At 36.4% G+C, this 27,305-nt stretch overlaps 1 protein-coding gene across 50 annotated transcripts in view; it reads right to left on the bottom strand.

Moving 5' to 3' along the window:
- Positions 1-27,305, bottom strand: part of RIMS2 (regulating synaptic membrane exocytosis 2) — a 730,833-nt gene that overhangs the window by 30,253 nt on the left and 673,275 nt on the right. Inside the window, exon 1 of one of the 50 annotated variants that reach the window (XM_010349294.3) lies at positions 359-12,118. The exons of the other annotated variants lie outside the window; for them this stretch is intronic. Coding sequence (XP_010347596.1) covers positions 359-500 — 142 coding nt within the window. The 5' untranslated portion in view covers positions 501-12,118. Of the gene's footprint in view, positions 1-358; positions 12,119-27,305 lie in introns of those variants that run through there. 50 annotated transcript variants of the gene reach the window in all.

Here is a 27,305-nt window from a genome sequence, read left to right as displayed (position 1 = left end):
TTTAGTTTTCGAGTATTTCTGTCCTCCAGGCCAAATGCTAGCACCCAGACTGCGAAGAGTAAACAAAAACAGAGTGAGGTGCACCCAAGAGGCGCCGCTTTGCTTCCCACCAGTTTACATTCTCATACAACTTCACTAGGAGAGCCTTTTCCCAAGTCGGCGCCTGTGGAGCTCTCCAAATAACCAAGAAAACTTCTCTGCTCAGCCGACGCGCTCTGGGGCTCTCCCCCGGCACAGTCCCGGACAGCGGAGGGGCTGGGACACTGGTACGTGGAGTTCCCTCTGCCCTTGCCAACCCTCCAGCCAACGACTTTCTAAACAGACAGAGACACCAACTACGGGGGAAGGGGTGTCTCACCTCCTTCTTCCTCCTCCAGGGAGTTCATGCAGGGGAAATAGCCGGCCAAAGCCTCGAAGGAGGCAGAGAGGCTGCTCCGGCTCTGGGAACGCTGCATGGAGCGTCCCGCAGCGCCGGCACCCCCCAAGCCCTGCCGGCCCATCTTGGATGAGGACCCGCTTTTCCCGCGGTACAAGATACGCGGCGTCTTGGCGGCTGGGGCGCGGCGACCGCAGAGGTTCCGGGACCAGTGGGCCAGAAGCCAGGTTGTTGCCGCGGGACCCTGAGGCTCCGGCCCCTGCCTCCCTGACCCAGCCCGGAGGAGACGTGGCTCTTTTGGCCGCCGGGACCTCCACTTTATTGGAGAAGGGTCAGGAGGAGGAGATGGAGGCGGTGGCAGGCGGAGCGGCTGCTGGCTGGGAACGTCGGAGGTCTCGCCCGGGAGGGAGCCGGGGTTCCTGGAGGACGGTGCTGCTGGAGTCTCGCTGCCCTCCCCGCGCCGGGAGATGCCGCTGATGCTGCGGTCCCCGCCAATCAGCGACCGGAGGGGGAGGTGGTGGCGCGGCTGCACCTCGGCGGGCTGGGGGCTCTGGGCGCGCGCCTCAGGTCCCGGGCAGCTGCTCCGAGTAGCTCCCGCTGTTTCCTCCTCCTTCCTCGTGGTTAAGGCCAGGGAGTGGTGACTAATAAAATGCAGCGATTAGGCATCATCTCAGATGAGTAACAGAACAGGTAAATTTTTGGTAGTCACTTTCCCTTTCCTCAGGTTCACATTTGTTTTTTGTTTTTTTTTTTTGTTTTTTTTTTTGTTTTGTTTTGTTTTGTTTTTTAGCGCTCCTCAAGCACAGGCAAAAAATATTGAAATTTTCTTCAAGTCATGACACAAAGGCTCCTCAATTTTTACCAGCTTCCACGGAAATATACAATTAAATCTTTCTCATTTACTCTTTGTTAAAAAGATAAAAAGTGAACTAAAGAAATCCATAACTGATAAACACCAACACTGAAAAGCATAATGATGTCTATCTACTTTAATTTTAGGAATTTTTACTGTCTTCTTTCTCTAAATTAAATAATCTGCCTAGTGTGGCTAAGAATGACAACATTGTAAGGCTTAACATCTAAGCAAAAGGTAACATCCTCTTAACATAAATTTGGAAACAACACAAACATACTAGAGCAAAGTAGTTTATAAGCAGCATTAGATGATGCACTGTGCAAACTGCACATCTCTATCCAGGAGCCTACAGCAACTTTAATTCTTCTCTTTTTTTCCCAGGAGTCAGATGACTGTCCTACTTTTTGTAACCTGAGACAAGTCATCCCACCTCTGTTTCACAATCTAGGGAGGCGGGAAGGTAGGGTACTAAGCAGTCCTAACCCTGTCAAACATGATCACTGGGCACGTGTAACAGGGGATTTCAGTGTAAAATGTAAATTATACAATCTAAAATGGTTCATTTATTCAATAAATACTTCCTAGGTAGTATTTCTGTACAAGTTAGTTGCTTTATAATGTTGAAAGATTAAATACCCATTCAGTTAATATTAATTGAGCTCCTAGTATATGCCAGGTACCATGGTAGAGGTTTGTATGATACAGCAGTGACCAAAGCAGCTAAAAAATCCCTGCTCTCATGGAGCTTACACTTTAGTTGCATGGGAGAGACACAACAACTCGGTAAATTATGTAGTGCTGAAAAGGAAATGAATGCAAATAAAAAAAAATAAAGTTAAGGGGTATGGGATACTCTGCAATTCAAAAAGAGTTGTCAGGGTTGTTCTCACGACAGTACGACATTTAAACAGAGCTTTGAAGAACCTGAGGCAGTGGCTAGTCAGATATTCCAGGAAGAGAGTAAGTTTGAGGCCAAGAGAACCTCTAGTGCAAAGGCCCTGAGGTGTGATGTCCTGGTGTGACCAGGGAACCGCAAAGAGGCCAGGGCAGTTGGAGTAGGTGGGAAGGAATGAAGGACAGAGAGATAAGAGTCAGAGAAAGACACAGGTTATGCAGAACCTTCTAGGTATGGAAAAGACTTTTTCCACTGCACATCACAGTTTAGAAGGTATGAACAATGCATGCAAGTAATACTCCTTTTAAACCCAATTAAAATTAGGAAACTTTCAGTATAAATAAGAGTTCCATGTAAGAAAAAGTGACAACTTTGGTTGTTTAGACTTAGGCTCATCCAGATTTATTGCTTTTGTTTTTCTGATAGACTTGGCCTTTCTCATTAATGTTCCTACAACTCTCTGTTAGTCCAATTTCCTTTTCATTATTTATCTTCCTCAAATATCAGCATTTCAAAATGACATTGATAAAACCAGAGAACTCTATTGATTCTTTTTCAAACCAAATTACTTTTATTCAGAGACTAGAAACTTTCACTAAATGAGATTTCCATTATAAGAATAAACAGAATCATAGAATTTTAGAAACTGCATGGATTTTACTAAAAGTCATCTAATGTTTTTTGAACTGTCGGTCAAAAGTGAGTCATGAAAATAATTAATAAGTTTTGATTAAGGTTTTTAAAATTAAATTACCATATCAGAGTTCAGCCCATATGGTTAGTGCATCAATTGCATTGTTGTTTTATGAATACGTATGTTTATATGTGTGTGCACATGTATGTATTGAGCTATAATGTAAAATGTGTTTCTCACTTTTGAAAAAGTTTGAAAAACATAAATTTAATGTAATAAAATACTTTAAGAGAAAATTTAGATTAAAGGGTAAAAAATATAAAAATATATTTATATTTAAGAGGAAACAGCTGTTACCATACAAATCTAAATGTAATTGGAGAAATGGGGAAGTTTACCAGTCAGATTCTCCCAATGATTAAATTACTTGGTTAGAAAAATTTGAGTACTTTTGATTAGACATCCCTAACTTCAGATCAGGAAGAAAGTATCAAGGAAGAAGGATTGAACAGAGAATCTTAAAGAAATAAATTGGCAAGCTGAGCTTGGTGGCTCATGCCTGCAATCCCAGCACTTTAGGAAGCTGAGGTGGGAGGATCAGTTGAGCTTAGGAATTTGAGATTAGCCTGGGCAACATAGTGGAACCTCATCTCTAGAAAAAATTAAAAATAAAAAATTAGCCAGGTGTGGTGGTATACATCTGTAGTCCCAGCTACTCAGGAGGCTAAGGCATGACAAAGGCATAAGCCTGCGAGGTTGAGGCTGTAGTGAGTGGTGATGCTCCCACTGTACTTCAGCCTTGGTGACAGAGTGGGACTGTGTCTCTAAAATAAAATAAAATAAAAAATTGACTGGGGACACATGAAAAACTTTCATTTTTGGCACGCAGGGACATCATCATGATGACTGAAAGTCATTTTGGAAAAAGATTTCTTGGGTTTCTGCTAGAGACTGCATGGGGATAGGGAGCTGAGAACAGAATCTGTGGTTATGCCTGAGTTACCTTGGCTCTGCCTTGTCTGTGTTAATAACCTGGTTTCATGAACCAAGAAAAAGTTAGTCTGGAACAGTCTAGATGCGTCTACTTCTACATGACCACCACTTCTCTCTTGCAGTTTCAGAACAAAGTTGTCCTGGGAAGCTTTTTGATATTTTTTTCCTAGGATCTTACAGATGAGTGATAGAAGAATGGCACAAGGTGGAGTAGAGAGAAGGAAGAAAATAATGTTATTTAGGGGAAGAAGGCTTTAAGGAAAGAGTGTTGGCACAGAGGTACCGGAGAGACGGACCCATAATACTGGCCAGAAACTTATAGTCTTGAATAACTTGTGGAATATACTGATATAACTGAGAAAATTTAGAATTCTACTTTTGAAAATATTTTTATGTTCAATTGTTTTCCAATACATAACATTGAAATAATATTTCTATTTTATATATTTTAATAGGTTGATTTATTATTCCTTAGTTCCATTCTAAGTACTGTAACCGCTTACGGAATTTAAAAATTTACATAAAAATAAATTACTGAAAAAAGATTGAAAGTGTCCTTCCTCCACATCAGAATATACAAGTAGTATATGTAGTTTTGGACGTAGTTCTCAAGTAATGGGCCACTACATAGTTTTGTTACATACAACTAAGTATAATTCCAGAATCATTATCATCCAGTATTTCAAATTATTTAGAACTTTCTCATTAATTCAAAGACAGAGAAAAAGTGAGTCACAAATGCACACAATAAACAGTCATCTAAAAGTAAAATATGGCCTTGAAAAAATATGGCACTATTAAACATAAAAATCACCTTTTTGAAGAAAAGATGAACAGATATAACTTGCATATACTATCATAATATCCTATCTGATAAATGTGTACTGGCATTTTTGTGGATATGTTGTACTTTAGAGTTTATAGAACATATTATAGTAATTATGCCACTTAATTCTTACATCAATTCTGACAGAATGTCATAATTATCCCTTCTTTATAGCTAAGTCAATAAAGACTCAACAATACTAAATGACTAGCTTAACTAGAAAGTGGAAAAGCAAGACTCAAACTCAGGTTTCCTGATTTCAGGTTCAGTACCCTGTACATCATATCACAGATCTCTTATACCGCATAAACTTAAATAAAACTAGATTATAAATTTGATTTTAACTGTACTGTAAATTAGTTTGTCCAACATAAATAAAATATCAACAGTACATTTATAAAACCATAGTGATTATTCTAACTATATACCAATGTTAAATCCATATTCTTTTTAAAAATAAAAACATTAATATTAAATAGCCACATGTGTATTTAAGTCCCATCAATTCTAACAGGGCTAGAAAGTTATGTGTCATTTATGTATCACTTTTTGTAATTGTTTTTGAAAAGTCACCAGAATTTTAAATTATGTGAAATAATTTATTTCTGAAATAGAGGTTTGGTCATTTAAGTAAATACTCAAAAACGTTCCTACATGAAGTAGCTCTATCGTGTCTAGATCTTGGGTTAGTTCCATCAGGAACATGGGTACGCCTGTAGCAGCCTTCCCCTTTTTTATGCTACAAGTGATGTAAGCCAGGGGTCTCCAACCTACCCCAGGCCACACAGTAAGAGGTGAGCAGTGGAAGGTGAGTGAGCAAAGTTTCATCTGTATTTACAGCTGCTCCCCACTGCTCATATTGCCACCTGAGTTCTGCCTCGCAGGAGTGTGAACCTTATTTTAAACTGCACATGTGAGGGATCTAGGTTGAGCACTCCTCATGATAATCTAATGCCTGATGATCTGTCACCATCTCCCATCACCCCCAGATTGGGATTGTCTAGCTACAGAAAAACAAGCTGAGGGCTCCCACTGATTCTACATTATGAGTTGTAAAATTATTTCACTATATATAACAATGTAATAATAATAGAAATAAAGTGCATAGTACAGGTAATACCCTTGAATCATCCTGAAACCTCCTCTGCTCCTGGTCTGTGGAAAATTGTCTTCCACAAAAATGTTTCCTGTTGCCAAAAATACTGGGAACCACTGATGTAGCTAATGATGAGAAGAATGCAAACTGCTGGCTAAAAGCAAGGGAAGGAAAGAGAAAGAGTGTCCCTCTGGGAAGTAATGGGAAAAAAAGCAGTAAGGCCCCGAGGTGGGTATGCTAAAAGGAAATAGAAAAACAAATGGTTACTTCCATGACTATTTAAGTGTTTTCCAGTCAACTCAGAAAAGGCTAGTGACAGGAATTTCTCAAGAAAAGTTATAAATCATGTGGCAGACTGAATTCACCACTTTCCTTTTGATATACACTTGTTCTTGGTAATAGGAGGATTTATCAGTTGTGAAGATTGATACGACATTAGTTTTCACAACTGACATCAATTACCAGTGATTTAATTCCTTGCATACAATTGTCTTTATGCTAAATAGGAATATTTGTGGATATATTTTGGTTTGGTTTATTTAAAACAAACACTCAGAATCCTAAATTATTTTACTTTATTGTTATTTTTGCCGTAATATAGTATCTTTGCATTTAAGTTATAGGAGATAAATTCATGAAGTTGATATTTTTAAACTGACTTCAAACTGATAAAGGTATTTAACAGTCTTGGGATATTATCTTTGACATGAATGTGAACTCCAAAATATAAAATCTTTTCTTCCATCCCCAGTTTTATGTCAATATTGTACAAATAAATTTTAAGCTTTTGTGATTTCCCTTTTCACAAGTATTTTTTGTTTTTACTCAGCAGTTTTCAAGAGTGAAAAGCAGATGTTATACTTCAGCAGGTGGTCAACCAAAAACTTTTATAAAAGTTTATGAGGTCAAAAAACATTTATAAGCCGGATGTGTCAGCTCAGGCCTGTTGTCCCAGGACTTTGGGAGGCTCAGGACTGCCTGAGCTCAGGAGCTCAAGACCAGTCTGGACAACATGGTGAAACCTTTTCTCTACAAAAAATACAAAAATTAGCCAGGCATGGTAGTGCATGGCTATGGTCCCAGCTACTTGGGGGGCTGAGGTGGGAGAATTGCTTAGGCTCGAGAAGTCAAGGTTGCAGTGAGCCATGTTCATGCCACTGCACTCTAGCTTGGTTAACAAAGCAAGATCCTGCCTCAAAAAAAAAAAAAAAAAAAAAAGTATTTCTAGTATGAGAACAAAGATTAAATGATTTGTATTTTCATTATTTCTGAAGCAAGATTTATGATAATATACCTATGGAAGTAAGGAAATAAATTTACTGATGAGGCTAAAAACTAATGGTTTAGATTTGACTCAGGAATTAAGGGGAAAAAACTCTGAAGATGAAAATCATGAGTTATAAAAGCAGAGTAGTTACATAATAGAAGGGAAGAACAAATATCTAGACTCTTAATATTGATTATGGCCCTTTATAATAATGATGATGATAATAGGTAATTTTATGTTCTTCATATGTATTACTTCATTTAGTTTTCATAAACACTATATAAGGTCATTAATCTCATTATTCGCATTTCACAGACAAGAAAATTGATGCATTTTTTTCCTTTTTTAAATTTGAGACGGAGTCTTGCTTTATCATTCAGGCTGGAGTCCAATGGTGCAATCTTGGCTCACTGCAACCTCCGCCTCCTGGGTTCAAGTGATTCTCCTGCCTCAGCCTACTAAGTTGCTGGGATTACAGACATCTGCCACCAGGCCCAGCTAATTTTTTTTTTTTTTTTTTTTTTTTTTTTTTTTTTTTTTTTTTTTTTTAGTAGAGATGGGGTTTCACCATGTTGGTCAGGCTGGTCTTGAACTTCTCACCTCAGGTGATTCGCCCATCTCAGCCTCCCAAAGTACTGAGATTACAAGCGTGAGCCACCGCACCCAGCCCTGTATATTTCTTCAATAAATATTTGCTGAGTGCCTACCACACGCCAGGCACTATTCTAGTCACTGGGGACACAGTAGTGAACAAATATGGATAGAATCCTCCTCTACCTTCATGAAACTCACACTCTAGTGGAATAGGAAGTGGAAAAAGGCCCAGTGGAAATAGGCCTGGCTTTTCCACTTATATCCCACTTACTATAAGCCAGGCCTTTTTCTCAGCAACTTTACTTATCAGCACATACACTCATTTAATACATACACAATTCTATGAGGGAGATACTAGTGGTGGTATACTCATTATATACAAGAGGAAACCAAGGCACATTGAGGATGTCTTTGGCTCAAGGTTACACAGCTTATTAAGAAATGAGATCAGGAATAAGCCCATGAAGTTTGAGGCAGAGTGTTAAAAGAAAATTTATCCAATGTCACAAGTAGCAAACCCAAGATTTGAATGCATGTTCTATGACTACATTATCCATAATGTTTAACTGCTGAGTGACACAGCTGAAGAGAATCTGCTGGGATCAACAATTAGACAGTGAAACTACTAGTAAAAACTGTTTTTTGACATAAGGTCTCACTATGCTGCCCAGGCTGGTCTCAAATTCCTGGCCTCAAGTGATCTTCCTGCCTTAGCCTCCTAAAGTGCTGGGACTACAACAAGGAACTTTTAACATGATTCGTTCTGTTTTATTATATGGCATATTTATATAAATCTTTATTTAGCTATCACCAGGAATCTAAAACTCTCACTGAATATCTTCAGTTAAGAATCAGTGTATGGATATGATATCAGCCAAAATCACACGAACAACTCAGCCTCCAGCGAAGATATGAAATATATATTCATGGGATTTGCAATCTTGCTATTTGGCCACCCATGAAAGTATATTTCCAAAAATGAAATGTAAATCATAAACCAAACATTTTGAAGGACGTTTGGCAGGCAGAAAATAGGAACAAAGAAAATTAAAAATAGAAGCTTCTCTACCCTGCCCATGATAACTATTATATATGCCAATTTTTGGTCTTTGAAAATGGGCAAGAGTTTGGGCTTCTCAGAGGCCTTCTCTTTTTCCCAGTCTCTCTAGGGCAGTGGTAGTGGCAAGGATGGTTTCCAAGTCTAAGAGACTCCTGGCTCACTCATTCTGTTCCACTATTCCAAGTAGTGCTCCAGCTTTGTGATAAATTCACACAAAGTTCTCACAGCAATGTTAGAAGAATATACTCAAACACTTGAGAAAATAAGAAACATGTTTTTTGACTATAATAATTTCCTTGAAATTCCAGATGAACACTACCTAGCAACTTCTCATATCATGATGAGATGAACGGCACTTTGAAATTTTGTGGGTGTAAGCATTCTACACAAATATATGGTAACATCTAATAATTTTATCTAAGTTTCAGATACCAATGCCAATAACTTCATGCAATACTTGTAAAAAGTGTATTTACATTTTTCCTTATTCATTTATTTATTCATTCACTATTCATTTACTCCTGACACCACAGTGTGACTAGACTAATATTAGGTATGAATGGAAAAATAAAACATTCCCTTTACCACAGTTAAAGTCTAGTTCCTACTTGTTCCTGTTCCTTTTTTCATTACTAGCTAAGCTTCATATGTTCATTGCAACATTTATGGCAATAAAGACTTCTTTTGATTACCACTTTGTTCAACTAAGTCACATATTACTTGGGTATAAATGGTTCTAATTTCCCTATACTGCTTGATATCACGCTGACATAAAAATAGAAAATTTGCCATTTTTCACAGATGTTTTTGCTTAACTTTCCAGTTGAGTTTTGAAATTGCAGACACCTTATTTTTTATTTTATATGAAGACATAAGATGTGTAATAAAGTAATCTGAGTTATTAAAGATCAAAGGCAGTAGAGAAGAGTGAGGAGTCTGTCAAAGCTTTATACATTGCAAGATTTTGATTTTAAATAGCATACTGGAAAAAAAAAAAAAAGGCCATGAAAAACATTCATGTTATACAGATCCAGGTCAAACATCACCTAGATTGGGTATAAGTGAACTGTTGCCTGAAGGTAGTTCTATTTATAGCTCAGTAAATTCAGTAAATAGTTAAAATGGTGTGCAACTCAGGAACCAGTCTAAGCAACTCATCATCAGCGGACTCCCATTTAAGGTACGCTGTTAAAGATGTCTTTCAGGCTGGGTGTGGTGGCTCACACCTGTAATATCAGCACTTTGGGAGGCTGAGGTGGGCAGACCACTTGTCTGGCTAACCTGGCAAAATGCTGTCTCTACTAAAAATACAAAAATTAGCTGAGTGTGGTGGTGGGTGCCTGTAATCCCAGCTACTTGGGAGGCTGAGGCAGGAGAACTGCTTGAACCCGGGAGGTGGAGGTTGCAGTGAGCCCAGATTGTACCACTGCACTGGAGTGAGGCTCTGTCTCAAAAAAAAAAAAACAAAAAACAAACCCAAAAAACAAAAAAACCCTTTCAATAATTGTTTGTTTATCTTGTTGTTATGAAACTTTATAGTAGGAAATAATAATACAGATTAAACATGTTTTCCTCCTAAAATCCTATTCAAAATGGTTCCACATAATCTGTTCCATTTATACAGTAATTGTGGACACAATAAGGTGAGTGGCTCATGTCTAACAAGACAGAGGACTATTACCTGGGAAAAACAGTCCTAGTAAGGGGTAAATTTGTGGTATAAAACAGAAACTCTCTAATAAATACAAGTAATTACAAGGAGAGGCAAATCAGTATGTATTCTAATTGAGGGAAAATGCTATAATGCTTCTCCTTGACCACTGCATTATAGTTGGGATTCCTCTGCTTGGCAATTCCTTCTGCAACTTAACTTTCTAATGGAATAAGATTTCACACCCTAATCTCCTTTCTCATACTTCACAACAAACTGAAAAGACTTTTGCGAAGGAACCACAAGTCTTGATCTATGATTTACAGCCTACAATGTAACCAGATTAACAAATTCAAAAGCCATTCTATTTGCTGTGAGTCTTTCACATAAGTATTTGTTAATCCATCCATTCATTTCTCTTCTATCTATTCAACAAATATTAGTTGACCACTACTGTTTCCCAGTCACTTTCTTAAGCTTGGAAGCAAAATGATTAGCAAACAGGAATGAGTGATTTTCCTCATAAAGTCAACAACACAATGAGTAGGCAGACATTAACAAATAATCATAAAAATTAACTCATAATTATTGTTATACACCATGAAAGAAAACCGCTAAGTGTAATGAGAGTGAGGACTTAATTTAGATCAGAATTTGGGGAAGTCACAGAAGGAAGAAGACTTTTATTTATTTTTTTTGAGATGGAGTCTTGCTCTGGAGCACAAACTGGAGTTCAGGGGCACATATTGGCTCACTGCAACCTCCACCTTCAGGTTCGGGCAATTCTCCTGCCTCAGCCTCCTGAGTAGCTGGGATTACAGCTGTGTGCCACCTCACCCAGCCGAAGAAAACTTTCTGAGAAAGTTTCTTTGATTGTGAGACTTGAAGGATAAATAGGGGTTTACAGGTAAAGAAAGAATTGAGTCATAGATTTTCCAGGTAGCAGGGACAGCATATATGAAGGAGAATTATAATTCCCCTCCATGCTCCACCATTTCTCATACATCTCAACATAGGTCTCAATGTGTCTGGGTAGCATAGTGAAATGATCAACTCTTGCAAGGAGAATGCACTCACTTTTTCAGGTCACTCAGTCTGAGTCATTATAGCACAGAATGCCTGAAGTGGTTTATAAGACTTTTTAAAACCCAGCTTACGAAGAGTGAAGTATGCAAATATCAGAGGAACAGAGTATACGATTCTCTTGAGTACAGAAATCATGATTGATTTAGTTTTAGTTAAGAACATGCGTTTGTGCATGTGTGCATGTGTGCGTGTGTGTGAGAGAGAGAGAGAGAGAAAGAGAGACAGAGCGAAAATTCTCACCTGAGAAAAGCATGCTTTTCTGGGAAAGTGATTTAACTTTGGAAATGGCTGGTATAGGCTGTGGTTTATCATACAATGATTCTCAATAATTTCAGTCATCAATTTTATTTTGATGTTAGGAAAAATTATAGAGACTCGACTTTTGGGGGGCTAATTATATAAAAATGGGTTTATCAAAATAAAAATAGCAAAGTGAAGCTTATATTCCCTTACTTACAAAATTTAAAAGGTATACCATTCATTATATCATGACATTCAATCCTTAAAATATAGGAGAACAAAGAAGTTTAATATTCTAAACCGGACTGCATATATAATATGTAAATATATATAAATGTTGCATATTAAATTTTAAAATTGGTAACACATCCAAACAGCTTTCCTCCAAAAATGTTTATTATCTAGCCACCACCATTTATCAGCACAGAAAATCTGTGTTGTAAAATTTGAGTCCCTTTATTTTCTGTTATGCACTTTTTGTGATATTTGGCATTGATCTAACATCTGAAAAAAAGTCCTAGAGATTCAAAGACCCATGAGAGAGTCTATTTCCATTATTAGTTCACAGCTAGTAAAAGCAGAACCATAAACCAAATATCCCTATATGTTCAGTGTTATAATAAAATGGTGAATATAAATTGCAGAACTGGAAGTAATTAACTCTGCCTGCTATATTTTGATTACTTTTGAAATGTAAGGAAATATGGTCTCTTTCTCCCAAGATTTCTAACACTTGCTCTTCTCTATCAGTTCTTTGCTGTTCCTTTGAGTCTAGGACAGTCATCCTGATTATCCTCAAAAGACTTCTGAAAATGTTTAGATATTTAAAGCTTTCTAACTACCCCATTTTGCTTCTGTAGTAGTTTCATTACCTGATTTTAAGGAAGTATTTTATCTTCTAGACTGTATTAAATCTTAAAGTTACATAATTTTTCTTTTCAGCTTCACTTAAATGCTTTTCAGCTTCATTTGGCTTCCCTTGTCAAGTTCATGGAATTTTGTGTCCATTTAAAAGTCTCTAGCAGGCCAGACGTGGTGGCTCACGCCCGTAATCCCAGCACTTTGGTAGGCTTTTCAAGCTTCAGTTTTATCTCTAAAATTATATTTACATCTTCATGTTCAAATTTCAGGTTTTCCTTCTTTATTATCCCACCGGACTTCCCTATAGTATTTGGTTTCTGCTACTTACTCTATGAAATCACTGAGCACTTTTGTCCATTGTAGTTTCTCTTGCTATATCATACTGATACCCTTTACAGAAAGTATTCTTCAATTTTTTCTTTTCTTTTCTTTTTTTTTTTTTTTTTTAGATGGCGTCTCCCTCTGTTACCCAGGCTGGAGCTCAGTGGCTCGATCTCAGCTCACTATAACCTCTGCCTTCCGGGTTCAAGCAGTTCTTCTGCCTCAGCCTCCCAAGTAGCTGGGATTACAGGCACACACCACCACGCCTGGCTTTTTTGTATTTTGAGTAGAGACGGAGTTTCACCATGTTGGCTAGGCTGGTCTTGAACTCCTGACCTCAGGTGATCCACCCACCCTGGCCTTCCAAAGTGCTGTGATTACAGGTGTGAGCTACCAGGCTGGGCTAACAAATATATTTTATGGACAATATTATGCATAAGTATATTTCATTCCAGGGAATATTATGATATTCCCTTGATGAAAAGAAGCAGGATAGGATCAGGAAACTCAGGCCCCATGACACAGACAACTACATATTATACTACTCCATCTATAAAGTCATTAAGAATATATTAAAATGGATTTAAATTTTTTAAAAAATTATTTTAAATGTCACCTCACATGTTCACTCTAATAAAATCTTCTAGTCTCTATTTGCTAGCTCTGTAACTGGACAAAGACATTGGTTATCCATGATGGAAAAATAGTCTGGGCCTAGCAGAAATAGTCAGGTAGGCCCAGATATTATTAATCTAAAAACAAAACAAATTATGAAACTTCATATATACTTTTGGGTCTTTGGAAGACATTTCAAATCTTCTATGTAAAAAAAGAAGTCTGCATTTAAAAAAATCCTAGTTTATCATTAACTAGGTATCTCTTTAACAGATGTGTGATATTAGGCAAATTTAATCTCTCTGTCCCTTGCTTTCTTAAAGAGGTCAGATAACTTCTCTATCCTATCTATAAAGATGATCACTGAGTTCCCATCCAGCTTCAATAGTTTGCAGTTTTAAACTTTCTGTTCTCTTCCCTAGAGAACTACCTTCTATCCCTCCCTTGTAAGAGACAGAAAATACATGAAACTGTCTGGAAGCTAATCCTCCTTACACTTTGGAACATACTCCGAACAGTCTGGTCAGATGTTTACTTACTCTTACTCAAGGGGACATTATGGCACAGTGGTTAGTGGTGTAAACTCAGGAACCAGACAGGCTTGCATATATATCCCAGTCTTTACACATCCTAGCTGTAAGGCACACTTGGGCAATTGCTTAAACTCTCTATACTTGTAAACAGGAGTTAATAATGGTAATAACCTAATAGGTTGTTGTGAGAGTTACTTCATTTAATAGTGAATATGAAGCTCCCAGTACAACGCCTGGTACATAATGAGAATTCAGAAAGTATTATTATTATTGCCAGCATTATTTTTATACTATTTTAAATGAGTAATTTAGTGGTATGTTCTTCTGAAACTGACCCAAGGCAACATCTCCCATGATACACATCTACAAAATGCAAAGAATTTATTTCCTTTTAATGCAGCCAGCATATTACTGAACAAAGCCTTGGTTACAGTTTGAACTTTTGTTTCTAAAGTTCCGAGAGATAAGAATTTATATTAACTAGAATTGAGACCAGGCAAAAATTAATAACCCTTTTCAGCTTTCAATATGAAGTGCTAATATGATTTCCAAACACAAGAATAAAAATAATTCAATAACCCTTTTCCATGATTTTTGATAAAACAAACTTTGACAATTATAGAAACCAGTGAATCATGATGCAACCTAAAATTTTATGTTGTTATGGAAAATTACAGGCTCTTTATTATATAGGACCTCCTTTTCCTCTTCATAATATAAATAGGCAGGTTTTGGCTGGGTGTGGTGGCTCACACCTATAATCCCAGCACTTTGGGAGGCCAAGGCAGGTGGATCACTTGAGGTCACGAGTTTGAGACTAACCTAGTCAAAATGGTGAAACCCCCCTCTACTTAAAATTCAAAAATTAGCCAGGCATCATGGCACATGCCTGTAATCCCAGCTACTTGGGAGGTTGAGGCAGGAGAACTGCTTGAACCTGGGAGGCAGAGGTTGCAGTGAGCTGAGATCATGCCACTGAACTCCAGCCTTGGCCACACAGTGAGACTCAAAAACAAACAAACAACAAATAAATAAGCAGTTCTCAATGATGAATGTGCCTAATAATCGCCTAGAGAGTTGCTTTTGCTAGAGACTTTGATCGACCTATCAGAAAATCTGTATTCTTAACTATCACTTTAAGTGATTTTAATACAGGTAGACCTAAAAACACACACTGATAAACACTGGTATAGAAGGCTTCTGATTTCTAAGAACTCACAATTTAAGTTACGATGAATTGAGAGATAGGTGCATATGTATGCACGTATGTACACACACACACACACACACACACACACACACACACACATTCCACAAAATTTTTACTGTTGTCTATGTGCTAGTTGTTCACAGCTCATAAACCATTTTCAAAAAATTATAATGTAAATCAAAATATAATTCATTTCCTAGGTCATCTCTGGCAAACATTCAAGCCAGAAAGTAATTGCATTATATTTAATATAGCAGCTTGTGTTGTGATTCTGGAATCTGGCAATTATACAGTACAGGAGGGAGAAAGAGGAAAGAGGAAGAAAATTAATACGTGAGAAAATAGAAGAGGGTTTACTTCTCTATTCTTTGGCACAACGAAGATCCTAAAAACACTCTGAAACGGGGAAAAGGTATGGTTTTCATATTCCTAACAAATTTTCTTCATTGCTTTCTTATCTCCTTACATCTCCAAGCATTTCCAGGTGTCAAGATCTGAAAGGTAAACACTGTGTCTCACTTTAGTACGTCACCAAGGCTGATGCCCAAAGTCTTCAGAAATTCTAAAACCATTAGCTCCATATCCTCCCTCCTTCAATTAAGACTTCTATTCCTAAAATACTGCTAATCTTAGGCTTGTCTGGTATTAAAATAAACTGGTGGAGTGGATTCATCTTTCAGAGACATTCTTATTTTCAAACAATAACCATATCTGGTAAAATTTAAAGTGCATTTAAAAAATGTATAGGCAAACTTACAGAGGAATTGTAATTTGGAGCTGGTTAATTTCGTTACATAGAAGACTCTTATAGGATTCTTCTCTGGGATCAGTTCTCCTAAGTTCCAGCTTTGTTATAGCTTCTCTCTTTCCTCAAATAAATCATACTCACAGGTTTGCTAAAAAGGTCAAGATATATATATATATATATATATATTTAAAATCAGGCACTCTAGAGGTTGAGGTTGAGGAATTGAGGTCAGTTTTTCAGACAAGTATTTAATATTTTTATGAGAACTCTGTATGTAAATTTTTGAATGTATTCACATTTAGTTAATACTGTCCATAGACATTTAATACCAGCTTCTGAACAATATCCCTATGAGGCAAAGGAAGAACACCATATGCAAATACTACACACTAAATAAAGGCATCATGTTAAGATAGATTTTTAAGTAAACCAACCTTGGTAAAGCAGCCACCTCAAGTTCATCCCACATTCAGGATTAATGGTTTATTCCTAGTTTGCATTACTTCATGATTATAATGTAAATATCACAAAGATTGTTAACAAGTAACATGTACTTACAAAGTTCTTAATTCTCCCCTACTATTACATATATAAGTTCACAATGTAGAATACTGTACACTACATATATGTATATTTTAACGTAAGTCCATATGTTAACAACTACCCACAGGTTTTATGGCCAAGTGTACTCAGGAAAATTTATGTTCCAAAATTATTTTGCTGTGTTTTATCTAGTGATTTTAGTGTGGGTGGAATAGCAGGCAGAGCGTCCTTCTGCATCAACTGTTTCTGCCATAGCCACAAGGAGCAACTTTGTAGACTTAGGGACTGTCAATTAAAAATATTGAAACTATTGGCTTTGCCTTGTCCCTTTACTCAATTGAGAAGTAGCTGTAGCCATTCTTTATAAAAGTAAACAAAGCAAAAACCGAATGTTTCAGAAATAGATTTTAATGGATTTATTGCTTCAAGTGTTTTATTTAGTGTAATTAAAATAAAAAGTAGGCCAGGTGCTGTGGCTCACGCCTGTAATCCCAGCCCAGCACTTAGAGAGGCCAAGGCAGGCAGTAGTTCAACACTTGAGGTCAGTAGTTCGATACCAGACTGACCAACATGGTGAAAACCCATCTCTACTAAAAATATAAAAATTAGCTGCTGTGGTAATGGGTCCATGTAATTCCAGCTACTTGAGAGGCTGAGGCAGGAGAATCACTAGAACCGAGGAGTCAGAGGTTGCAGTGGGCTGGGTCGTGCCACTGAACCACTGAACTCCAGCCTGGGCGATAGAGAGAGACTCCATCTCAAATAAATAAATAAATAAATAAATAAAGTACAGTGTCTAGTTGCATGTCTAATAACTTTTAAAACTTGTATTAAAAAATCAATTGGTTTTAAATGATCCTAAGTTGCTTTCTTCACTTAATGCCTTCACTTAGAGACCATTTTAATAGGTTTCTGTTTACTGGGCCACAATATATTTATGACACATGACATAACTAGCAGTTTAAGAAATTTACAATTTTAAAAACTTTTTCACACATCTTTTCCAGTTTAATTCTTTTCTGCACATAATACATTACATGATAAAACTTTTGGTATAAAAATATATTAATTTTATTTTCCTGAAATTAATTTATTTCTGATAAAATAACTTGATATTTATTTTATACTAAATGTATATTACTATAAATGTTTTCATGTTTCTAGGCCTGATAAATCATTTTGTATTTGAGGGACTGGAAGAAATGACAATATCTTAGATTTGAAAGTGTCTTGAGAAAGTACTGGTATAATCTGTCTATGAATACAACTTCATGTGAAGGCAATCAATTAAACTTCTTTTCTAAATATTTAGGAAACATACTTCCCAACATCTTGTACTTCCAGGGTCACAGGAGTCTTTAGGTGGAAACGCTATCCTTTACATTTCATTCCATACTTATTCCTACTAAACTGGAGAAAACTTATTGTAATTTATATCTCTTCATATGTGTTATGAGACTAAATTGTGTTCCCCCAAAATTCATCTGCTGAAGTCCTAACCCCTAGTACTTCAGAGTATAATCATATTTAGATACAGTCTTTAAACAGGTGATTAGGTTAATGGGGCATTAGAATGGGCCATAACCCAATATGACTGGTGGGTCTCCTTGTAAGAAGAGACAGCAGGGATGCACTGAACAGAGGAAAGGCTGTGTGAAGAGACAGCAAGAAAGTGGCCATTTGAAGCCGAGGAGAGGGTCACAGAGGAAACCAATCCTGCTGGCCCCTTGATCTTGGACTTCCAGTGAGCCTCAAGAACCAGGAGAAAATTAAATTTCTGTTGTGTAAGCTACCTAGTCTGTGGTACATTTTTTGTATAGTATGCTTCAAGATAAAGTGTCCTGTAATCTTTAGCTTTAGAGTGCTTTCAAAAGCTTTCATCGGTCTCTTTTAAAAACTTTAAGGAATTTACTCAGGATTATTTAGATCTAGTCTAAGATATTAAAAAAACACCTTGCGCAATTTTGCTGTCCCAATATACCATGTCTCTTTGCATGATAAAATTCAGCTGTAAAGTGAATTTCTGTAAGTTAAGTGATATTTCCTAAGTACTCCTGCTGTTTCAAAAATTGGTATGTCAGCCAGGCGTGGTGGCTCATGCCTGTAATCCCAGCACTTTGGGAGGCCGAGGCGGGTGGATCACGAGGTCAAGAGATCGAGACAATCCTGGTCAACATGGTGAAACCCCGTCTCTACTAAAAATACAAAAAATTAGCTGGGCATGGTAGTGCATGCCTGTAATCCCAGCTACTCAGGAGGCTGAGGCAGGAGAATTGCCTGAACCAGGAGGCGGAGGTTGCGGTGAGCTGAGATTGCGCCATTGCACTCCAGCCTGGGTAACAAGAGTGAAAACTCCGTCTCAAAAAAAAAAAAAAAAAAAAAATTGATATGTCTACACCAATTGTATCATGCTTTCAGTTTAAACAAAGGTAAATTATTCATACAATCTCTTTAAAAAACACACTTGTTATTGTATTTTTATATACATAAGACTTCAAGTTTCCTAAAGTCAAAAATTCTGTTTTATTAATGATGTTATTCTAATTCCCAGGGCCTACACAATCGTCAGCTTAGTGATTTGCTTCTAAAGACACCATTTTATCTAAACAAATTCTAACAAAGAAACTATGCATTACCAACAGGCATACTTCAACTCTTGTTTCATTATTCTTCTAGAGAAAATATTTTAAAATGAAAACTGTTAATACTAGTTTCTGCAATAGAGCTGAATGAGTTAACTGAATACTATTACTGTGGATTGTAGCTTTTGAAATTAATTTTTGTACACTAGCATTCTAAATCATTACAAATTCTATTTTTGATATTTAAACAGCTCTACAAAATGCAATTATAACTCATTCAGATCACCAAAGAAAATGGATACCATGAACCAATTTTTATTAGGAAGCAAATCAAAAGTGAACATGTTTCTCATTTCATAATTTAAAAAGTTCAGTACTAAAAGCATGGATAATTTTTTAAGCCTGAATACACTAAATATTAACTGTCATTTTCTAGCTACTTAATTAAATATAATAGAAACATAAAAGCTTGAATTTCTAAAATGTCTTTATCCAATATCATTTAAATATATGATACTGAATTTCTTATACTCCTCAATTATGGAAAAAATATAGAAACCCTAAGTTGTTACTAAATTAGCTTGGAAAGTCCTGTATTCTATGCAGCAATTAAAAATTTCCCACAAAAAGAGTAAGACAAAGTGCATATACCTAATTATGTTTTAAAAGTTACCTCCTGAATCAATTCTTATGCTTATGTTAGGCTTAAAACTTTGTTTCAGCATTGAGTACACATGAGCACAAAGATGGGAACAAGAGACACCAGGGCCTACTTGAGGGAAGAGGGTGGCAGGAGGGAGAGGTTTTAAAAAACTACCTATCAGGTACAATGCCCACCATCTGGGTAACCAAATTTTTCCACACCAAACCCCATTAACACAATTTAGCCATGTAACAAACCTCCACATGTACCTAAAATAAAAGTTGAGAGAAGCAGGTTGTTTAGTTTCCATGTAATTGTGCGGTTTTAAGTGAGTTTCTTAATCCTGAGTTGTAATTTGATTGCACAGTGGTCTGAGACTGTTTGTTATGATTTCCATTCTTTTGCATTTGCTGAGGAGTGTTTTGCTTCTGATTATGTGGCCAATTTTAGAATAAGTGTGATGTGGTGCTGAGAAGAATAAAAATATATATTCTGTGGTTTTGGGATGGAGAGTTCTGTAGATGTCTGTTAGGTCCGCTTGATCTAGATCTGAGTTCAAGTCCTGGATATCCTGTTGATTTTCTGTCTTGTTGATCTGTCTAGTATTGACAGTGGGGTGTTAAATCTCCCAGTAGTATTGTGTGGGAGTCTAAGTCTCTTTGTAGGTCATTAAGAACTTGCTTCATGTATCTGGGTGCTCCTGTATTGGGTGCATATATATTTAGGATGGTTAGCTCTTCTTATTGCATTAATCGCTTTATCACTATGTAACGCCCTTCTTTGTCTCTTTTGATCTTTGTTGGTTTAAAGTGTTTTATCAGAGACTAGGATTGCAACTCCTGCTTTATTTATTTATTTATTTATTTATTTTGCTCTCCATTTGCTTGGTCAACCTTCTTCCATCCCTATATTTTGAGCCTATGCGTGTCTTTGCACATGAGATCGGTTTCCTCAATATAGCACACCAATGGGTCTTGACTTTTTATCCAATTTGCCAGTCTCTGTCTTTTGACTGAGAACGCAGACACAATGTACCAGAATCTCTGAGACACATTTAAAGCAGTCTCTGGAGGGAAACTTATAGCACAAAATGCCCACCAGAGAAACGAGGCCTCCAAAAGTGCGGGGATTACAGCATGAGCCACCACACCCGGCCTCATATTGACACAATTTTAAGGTAAAAATGACTATTACCCTGGAACCAAGTCAGATTTAAAAATACATATGTTAAGTATTCCTTCTTTTCAATTTCCAATCCTCATGTCCTGGCCCTAGACCTTACTACCTTGTGTTTAGACTCCTTTACAATCTGCTCACTGGCATTCCTGCCTCCAGTTTCTCCCTTTTAATCCTTCATAGACATCTCTGCCAGATTTATTTTCCTAGAATAGATTTTTTAAAAAAAAATAAGTTTCTTTGTAAGGAAAACAACAACAACAAAAATCTCTTAGTGAGTTGATAGAACAAAATCTAATCTACCAATCTTGGAATTCAGGGTTTCAAACCAAAGATCTTTCCAATTTTGCTCCTACTTTTCAACACACAGTTTTAATTAAATCTCTCTATTCACTGCTTCCCTCCACAACCAGAATACGTCTTTGCCTCTCATTTCTTATTTCTCTTCATCTGGATCTATTATTAGGGTGTAGAATGCATCTTCCTGTCTCAAGCCTCATCTTGCCAGTGCTAAACCCTGCCCTGACCATTCCTTTATCCTGGGGCTGAAAGCTATCTGATTCCTCATGCTTTTAGCCTATGGACCTTCAGAATCATGACAGAGTTTCTAGTCTGACTCTGAATTTCTGACTCTGCCATTTCTAGGCAATTTCTCTTGTCACGCCATTCCCTACTTCCTTTCTCCAAGGAGGACCCAGGTTCATCACCTTGCTCTTTAAAGCACACTTTAGACTGCAAGTCAGGGTCCTCAGGAAAAGGGCCCAACTCCACAGCATTTCCGACACCAGCCAGTTCAAGTTTCTTTCCTCCCAACCCTAGGCTTATGGTCCCAGCAGCCTTGCATAAATGGAACCTGTTAAAGACATTACTGTATGCTACTCACAGAATGTTCTCCTATATCTCTGCTTATTGATATACTGCCCATCCTTCAAGATTCAGTTTAGTTCTACCAGCTCTCTGAATCCCCTGGACCACAGGCATGCCTTCCTACTCTGAAATTACTTCTGCAGACTGTCTGCTGAAGTAGTTAAAAATGTACCACTCTGATATACTGACGACTTCAGTTAAAGACACTTGAATGGCAGCTGGTGCAAAAGGTCACACTCTAACAGTGTTGTTTCTTAATAGAAGATGAAATTCCCACGTGACAGATGCCCTCCTTTTACATCTTGTTATAAAGAATGGAAAATTTAAGCCAAGAAAATCCTATAGATCTTGTTAAAATAAAGGTTATATTTTAAGCCTCTCTCCATAATTTAGCTGCTTCTTCACAGTTTACTATTCTTTGTCAATTCAGTATATAAGTCACTAACTTTAACTGCTTCTTTGGGTCATTTCCTTATGAGAATTCCCCATGTAAAAGTTTTATCTTCAGCTTATTGTATCACAATGATAAACACTACTGCTAAATAACAAGGAATATTATTTTCAAAATAAAATTTAAAGTATAAAAATCAGAACTTTCCTATCAAAATATGACTGTTAATGCTTTCTTTTAACGGAATTTCTGGGCCACAAATGCTATCAGTGAGTTTTCCTTTCAGAGTCTGTAATAATTAATACAAAATAATTCATATTAGGACTCTACCTGTCAGTTTCACAAAGTATGCATTTTTAAAGTATATCACTTAGCACTAAATACTGTATTATACTGAACAAATGGCCCTATTCTTTCAATACAGATACGGTAGATATTTGCTTTTCATATGTTTTTCCTACTGGAATTTATAAATGCCTATCACTACTGCTTGAAGTTGAAAGAACGCTTACTAATGAATTAACTTGCAGAAACATCCTAGCTTCCCTTTATAGTAAAAGTATACATTTTTTGGCTCATACCTAGTATAATGAAAAATTTCACTAGGCTTAATTTTTCTGGGAACAAACATTTTTCTAGGATAACTGCTCTTCTTTGTAAATGAATTTCTACTCCAGGGCATAGGATAATTTACTTAAATATAATTTTGTGATTGGGCATGGTGGCTCACACCTGTAATCCTAGCACTTTGGGAGGCTAAAGTGGGAGGATTGCCTGAAGCCGGGAGTTTGAGACCAACCTGGCCAACAGACTAAGACTCCTATCTTAAAAATAAATAAACACATTAATAATAAGAAGAAAAGAATTTTGCTCTAGGGCTATGTTGATCAGCTCTACACTAACGAATTTTCATTGTACTATTTGATTATTATTAGCAAATTAGAAAGAGCCAAATATCATAACAGTTAAAGACCAGTTAATACAAACTAATTTGCACTTAATTTTCTTGAAACTGCTAAAGCTTCTAAATATTTCTTTTGGCTTTCTAATCATGTTTTATTTTCAATACACTTCCTGCTAAACCTCTTTTATCTTTTGGTCTTAAGCTCAATTGTTTCTTGGAAAGGCATAGAACTCACTCTATATATGCATGATTAGTGTCTTTACTAAATTAGATCTGATAAATCAGAATTCTGAGACTCATACATGAAACTGGTGAATTAGAAGATGATTTTTGGGCCGGGCGCGATGGCTCATGCCTGTAATCCCAGCACTTTGGGAGGCTGAGGCGGGTGGATCACAAGGTCAAGAAATCGAGACCATCCTGGTCAACATGGTGAAACCCCGTCTCTACTAAAAATACAAAAAAATCAGCTGGGCATGGTGGCGCGTGCCTGTAATCCCAGCTACTCAGGAGGCTGAGGCAGGAGAATTGCCTGAACCCAGGGGGCGGAGGTTGCGGTGAGCTGAGATAGCCATTGCACTCCAGCCTGGGTAACAAGAGTGAAACGCCGTCTCAAAAAAAAAAAAAAAAAAAAAAAAAGAAGATGATTTTCACCGCAAAAATACCTATTATGTAGAGTATGCTGATTCATAAACATGGGAGTTTAAAGCAGCTATATTTTGTGCAAGAGTCTCCATTTCAGAAGCAGAATCCATGGCATAATCTTTATAAAACTAAGACTTAAAATGATAGGCTTGATTTTCACAGTGCTGAGAAACCCACCATAAATACCCTCAGAATATAGAAACTATGTTGTAATTGACAGCTTACAATAAAATAAAATTTTTTTGTTGGAAATTAGAAAAACCAGATCCTGTTAAAACAGACTCCAAAAATGCAGAATGATTTAGGTAACAAAACTTTGCCTCCTCTGGCCCTTCTTATAAAATGACCACATATATTTGCTTGATTCTGTCTTTATTACCTCTGTCTACTACTTCTCATCTCAGAAGAAGAGATCGAAACAAACAAACAAAAAAGAGAAGAATTAAATTTCTCATTCTTCAAATGCTTGAGAAAGTGAGATTGAAGGAATGAGCCTATAAAATATCTGCAATCCATTATCAACAATTGAGTCTGCCAGTAACAACTGCATTTTTCTTATTTTTGAAGGCTTGAAATTATTTCCGAAATGGTGAGGTTGTTAAGTAGTTGCCCAAAAGGTCAATGTGCTCATAGGCTGCCAAAAGAAATGCATGCTCTCTTATCTACAGGAAAAGCGGCAATAGCCCATTTCATCGATGCAGTCATTGCCGACCCAGAGCTTCACTCACTTTTCAGTTCTAAACTTAAGGAAAAACACAGGCAAATTTGAATACATTTGGAGGAGACAAATAAAAATATTTGGAGACTTGCATCATAAACACAAGAAGAACAAAGCCTAAAAAGAATATTTAGGCAAGACACCAGAACTTTCTTTTAAAATAAGTATCATATAGGAGCTAAATGAGTCCAAAGAGTAGAACTAGACAACTGGATAAAAGTCACAGAGAGCCAGATCCAAATCATATTAAAAGCTCCCAGAAAGATGGAGTAAGGATCCTTATCTTTTTATTTTTAGTTAATTAATTTATATTTTTAAAGACAAGGTCCCACTCTGTCACAGGTTGGGGCACAATGGCATGATCATGGTCTACTGCAGCCTTGAACTCTTGGGCTCAGATGATTCTCCCACCTCAGTCTCCTGAGAAGCTAGGTCTACAGCCATGCGCCACCACATCCAGCTAATTTTCTAATTTTCTGCAGAGAGAAGGTCTCGTTATGCTGTCAGGCTGGTCTTGAACTGCTGGCCTCAAGTAATCTTTCCCCTCAGCCTCCCAAAGTGTTGGGGTTACAGACATGAGCCACCATGCTGTAATCTATGTCTGTCACTTTTATCTTAGGTAGTGAATTCTCTGTCACTGGAGGTGGTTAGTGGAGGCCAATGACCCTTATAAATGATGTGAAAAGATTCAAGCAATCAGTGGAGTAGTTGGATTAGTTGGCCCCTTCCAGCTCTGATATTCTATTATGATCTCTGAAGCAAAGTAATTGTTGAGTCTTTTCTTTGTCGTCAGAGATTCGGATTAAAAACTGGTTTATTTCATAATTTAATAATTAAAATATATACTACCTCAAATTATGATTTCATAGCCATTATTCTGCATTTTGTGGAAAATATGTATAATTTAAATGTGCATACATAGAGAGGCTATATATATACTTAGAATATATATTTGGAATTGTATACATGTATTTGAAATGTATTTAGAATATGTGTGTGTGTGTATATATATATATATATATATATATGGAATATATATATTTCAAATTTGTCTCCTTCTCTCTCTCTGTCTGGTTAGATAAACTTTCCAGAGTTTACACCAGGATCTTTTGGTGATTTCACTCTTGGATCTCAAGAGAAATATTAGGTTCAGTTCCACAGTAAGAGAGTAACAGAAATAAAGGGACACACCTAAGTGAGTGCAGTTCTGTGCCATTCCTGGACAGGAAGACAGATCAATGTCCTGATGACAAAGGGCTAATGATTTATTCTCTATCAGAAACCTGTGTTTGTATGTGCTGGAATGTGTCTCTAGTGCCAAAAGCTATAAATGGTTTAAGAAGAGAACAGGTGCTCTTTTCCAGCACCTTCTTCCCATTCCTTGTTTTGAAACTGTTTGGAGGCTTTTTTTTTCATTCTTTGATTTCCATAGAAACAGCCATCTTGCAGGATAACTTACTGCTTATTATTCTTAAAATAAATAATTATTTAGAATGCACATTTTACTTTTTGAAATACAACAAAATAATTTGAAATACAAAATAAATTCACTATTTTTTGAAATACAAAAAATGTAATTTATCTTATGAAGATCAGTGAAAGTTATGGAAGGATGAATAATTTATAGACAAGAGTGAGCCTTATGAAAGGCTAATATTTGTAATTCACTAGACTCATTATGCTCACTGGCAGTCCCAGTTCATACAACTGCTGCTTCTTTCTTTTCAGAATAGAAACAAATGTATAATTTTAAAAGTAATATATGTTTATTGTAGAAAGCCTAGAAAATACTGAAGAGTCTAGTGAAATAAATCCCCACACGCTAAACCAGAATGAAGGAAATTACATTTTTTATATGTACTACCTGTAATTAAATATAATACAAATTGAAGCATACTCTATAAGTTTGTGTCCTATTTTTAAGCTTACATATTGTGAACCATTTCCCATGCATTTAGAGTAAACTGTCATTTGGATACTACATCTCTTCACAATGTCTACTAAAAAAAAAACCATTGAATACCTCTTATATTGGAAAAATATTATAACTAATTTGAAAAATTTTGAATGGTTCACCTATAGGAAATGTACAAATTGCATTCATGTTTGGGTATCTAGGAACTTCTATCAGCGTAGCATATAATGGATACTAGATACATTTATTATACTATTTTTGAATTATACATAGTAATTAAACTACTGATTAAAAGAAAACCACTATTGAAATGGATACTGGGAATATTGAGACATTTTAAAGCTCTGGATATCTCTAGATAAAATAATTAGAAAGATCAACATTATACTTAGATGAATTTATGCTCTCTCTCTCTGTAGCTCTCTAGCTCTATCTAAACAAACCAATCAAAGTCCCACTTCTTCATTCCCACTTCACCTTCCCTAATAAAAGTGGCCCTTAAGCTGAACTCTTTATAACTTTAGTACCAATCATTTACGTATTGTCCTATTGAACAAAGTGTTAGGCTACATCCATTCTCATCCTATAATTACTATCATATGTGATTACTTCTACATCTCCTATGTTATATCTGCAGCCCATCTCCCTGAGGGAAGCTAGGTGAAGGGTTCATGAGATTCTCACTATTAATTTTGCAACTTGATCTTAGTCCATAAATTATTTCACAATAAAGAAGTTTTTAAAAGACTTTTCTCTTGAAAAAATTACTAGGAAATATGTGTGATCTTGAAAAGTATCCACTGTTAAAAGGAACATTTTTTATACTAAGCCTGATAAATTTTATCAAATTGAAGTCTTAAAGAGTTTAACAGGTCTTACCTCTATAGAATCTCATGATTTCTAAACAATAAACAATTTATCTAAAATATATTTTATTCTCTTAATCACAAAATCATTTAAATAATTAAATAAAAATATAAATGAGGAAAACCTTCAGTTAAACAATATGGATTTCATGCTTCCAAGTAAAATTTTAAAAAAAACAAGTGTGTGGTTTTT

The sequence above is a fragment of the Saimiri boliviensis genome, chromosome 15 (genome assembly GCF_048565385.1).
Source record: "Saimiri boliviensis isolate mSaiBol1 chromosome 15, mSaiBol1.pri, whole genome shotgun sequence".
NCBI lineage: Eukaryota > Metazoa > Chordata > Mammalia > Primates > Cebidae > Saimiri > Saimiri boliviensis.
This window is presented reverse-complemented; position numbering and strand designations above follow the sequence as displayed.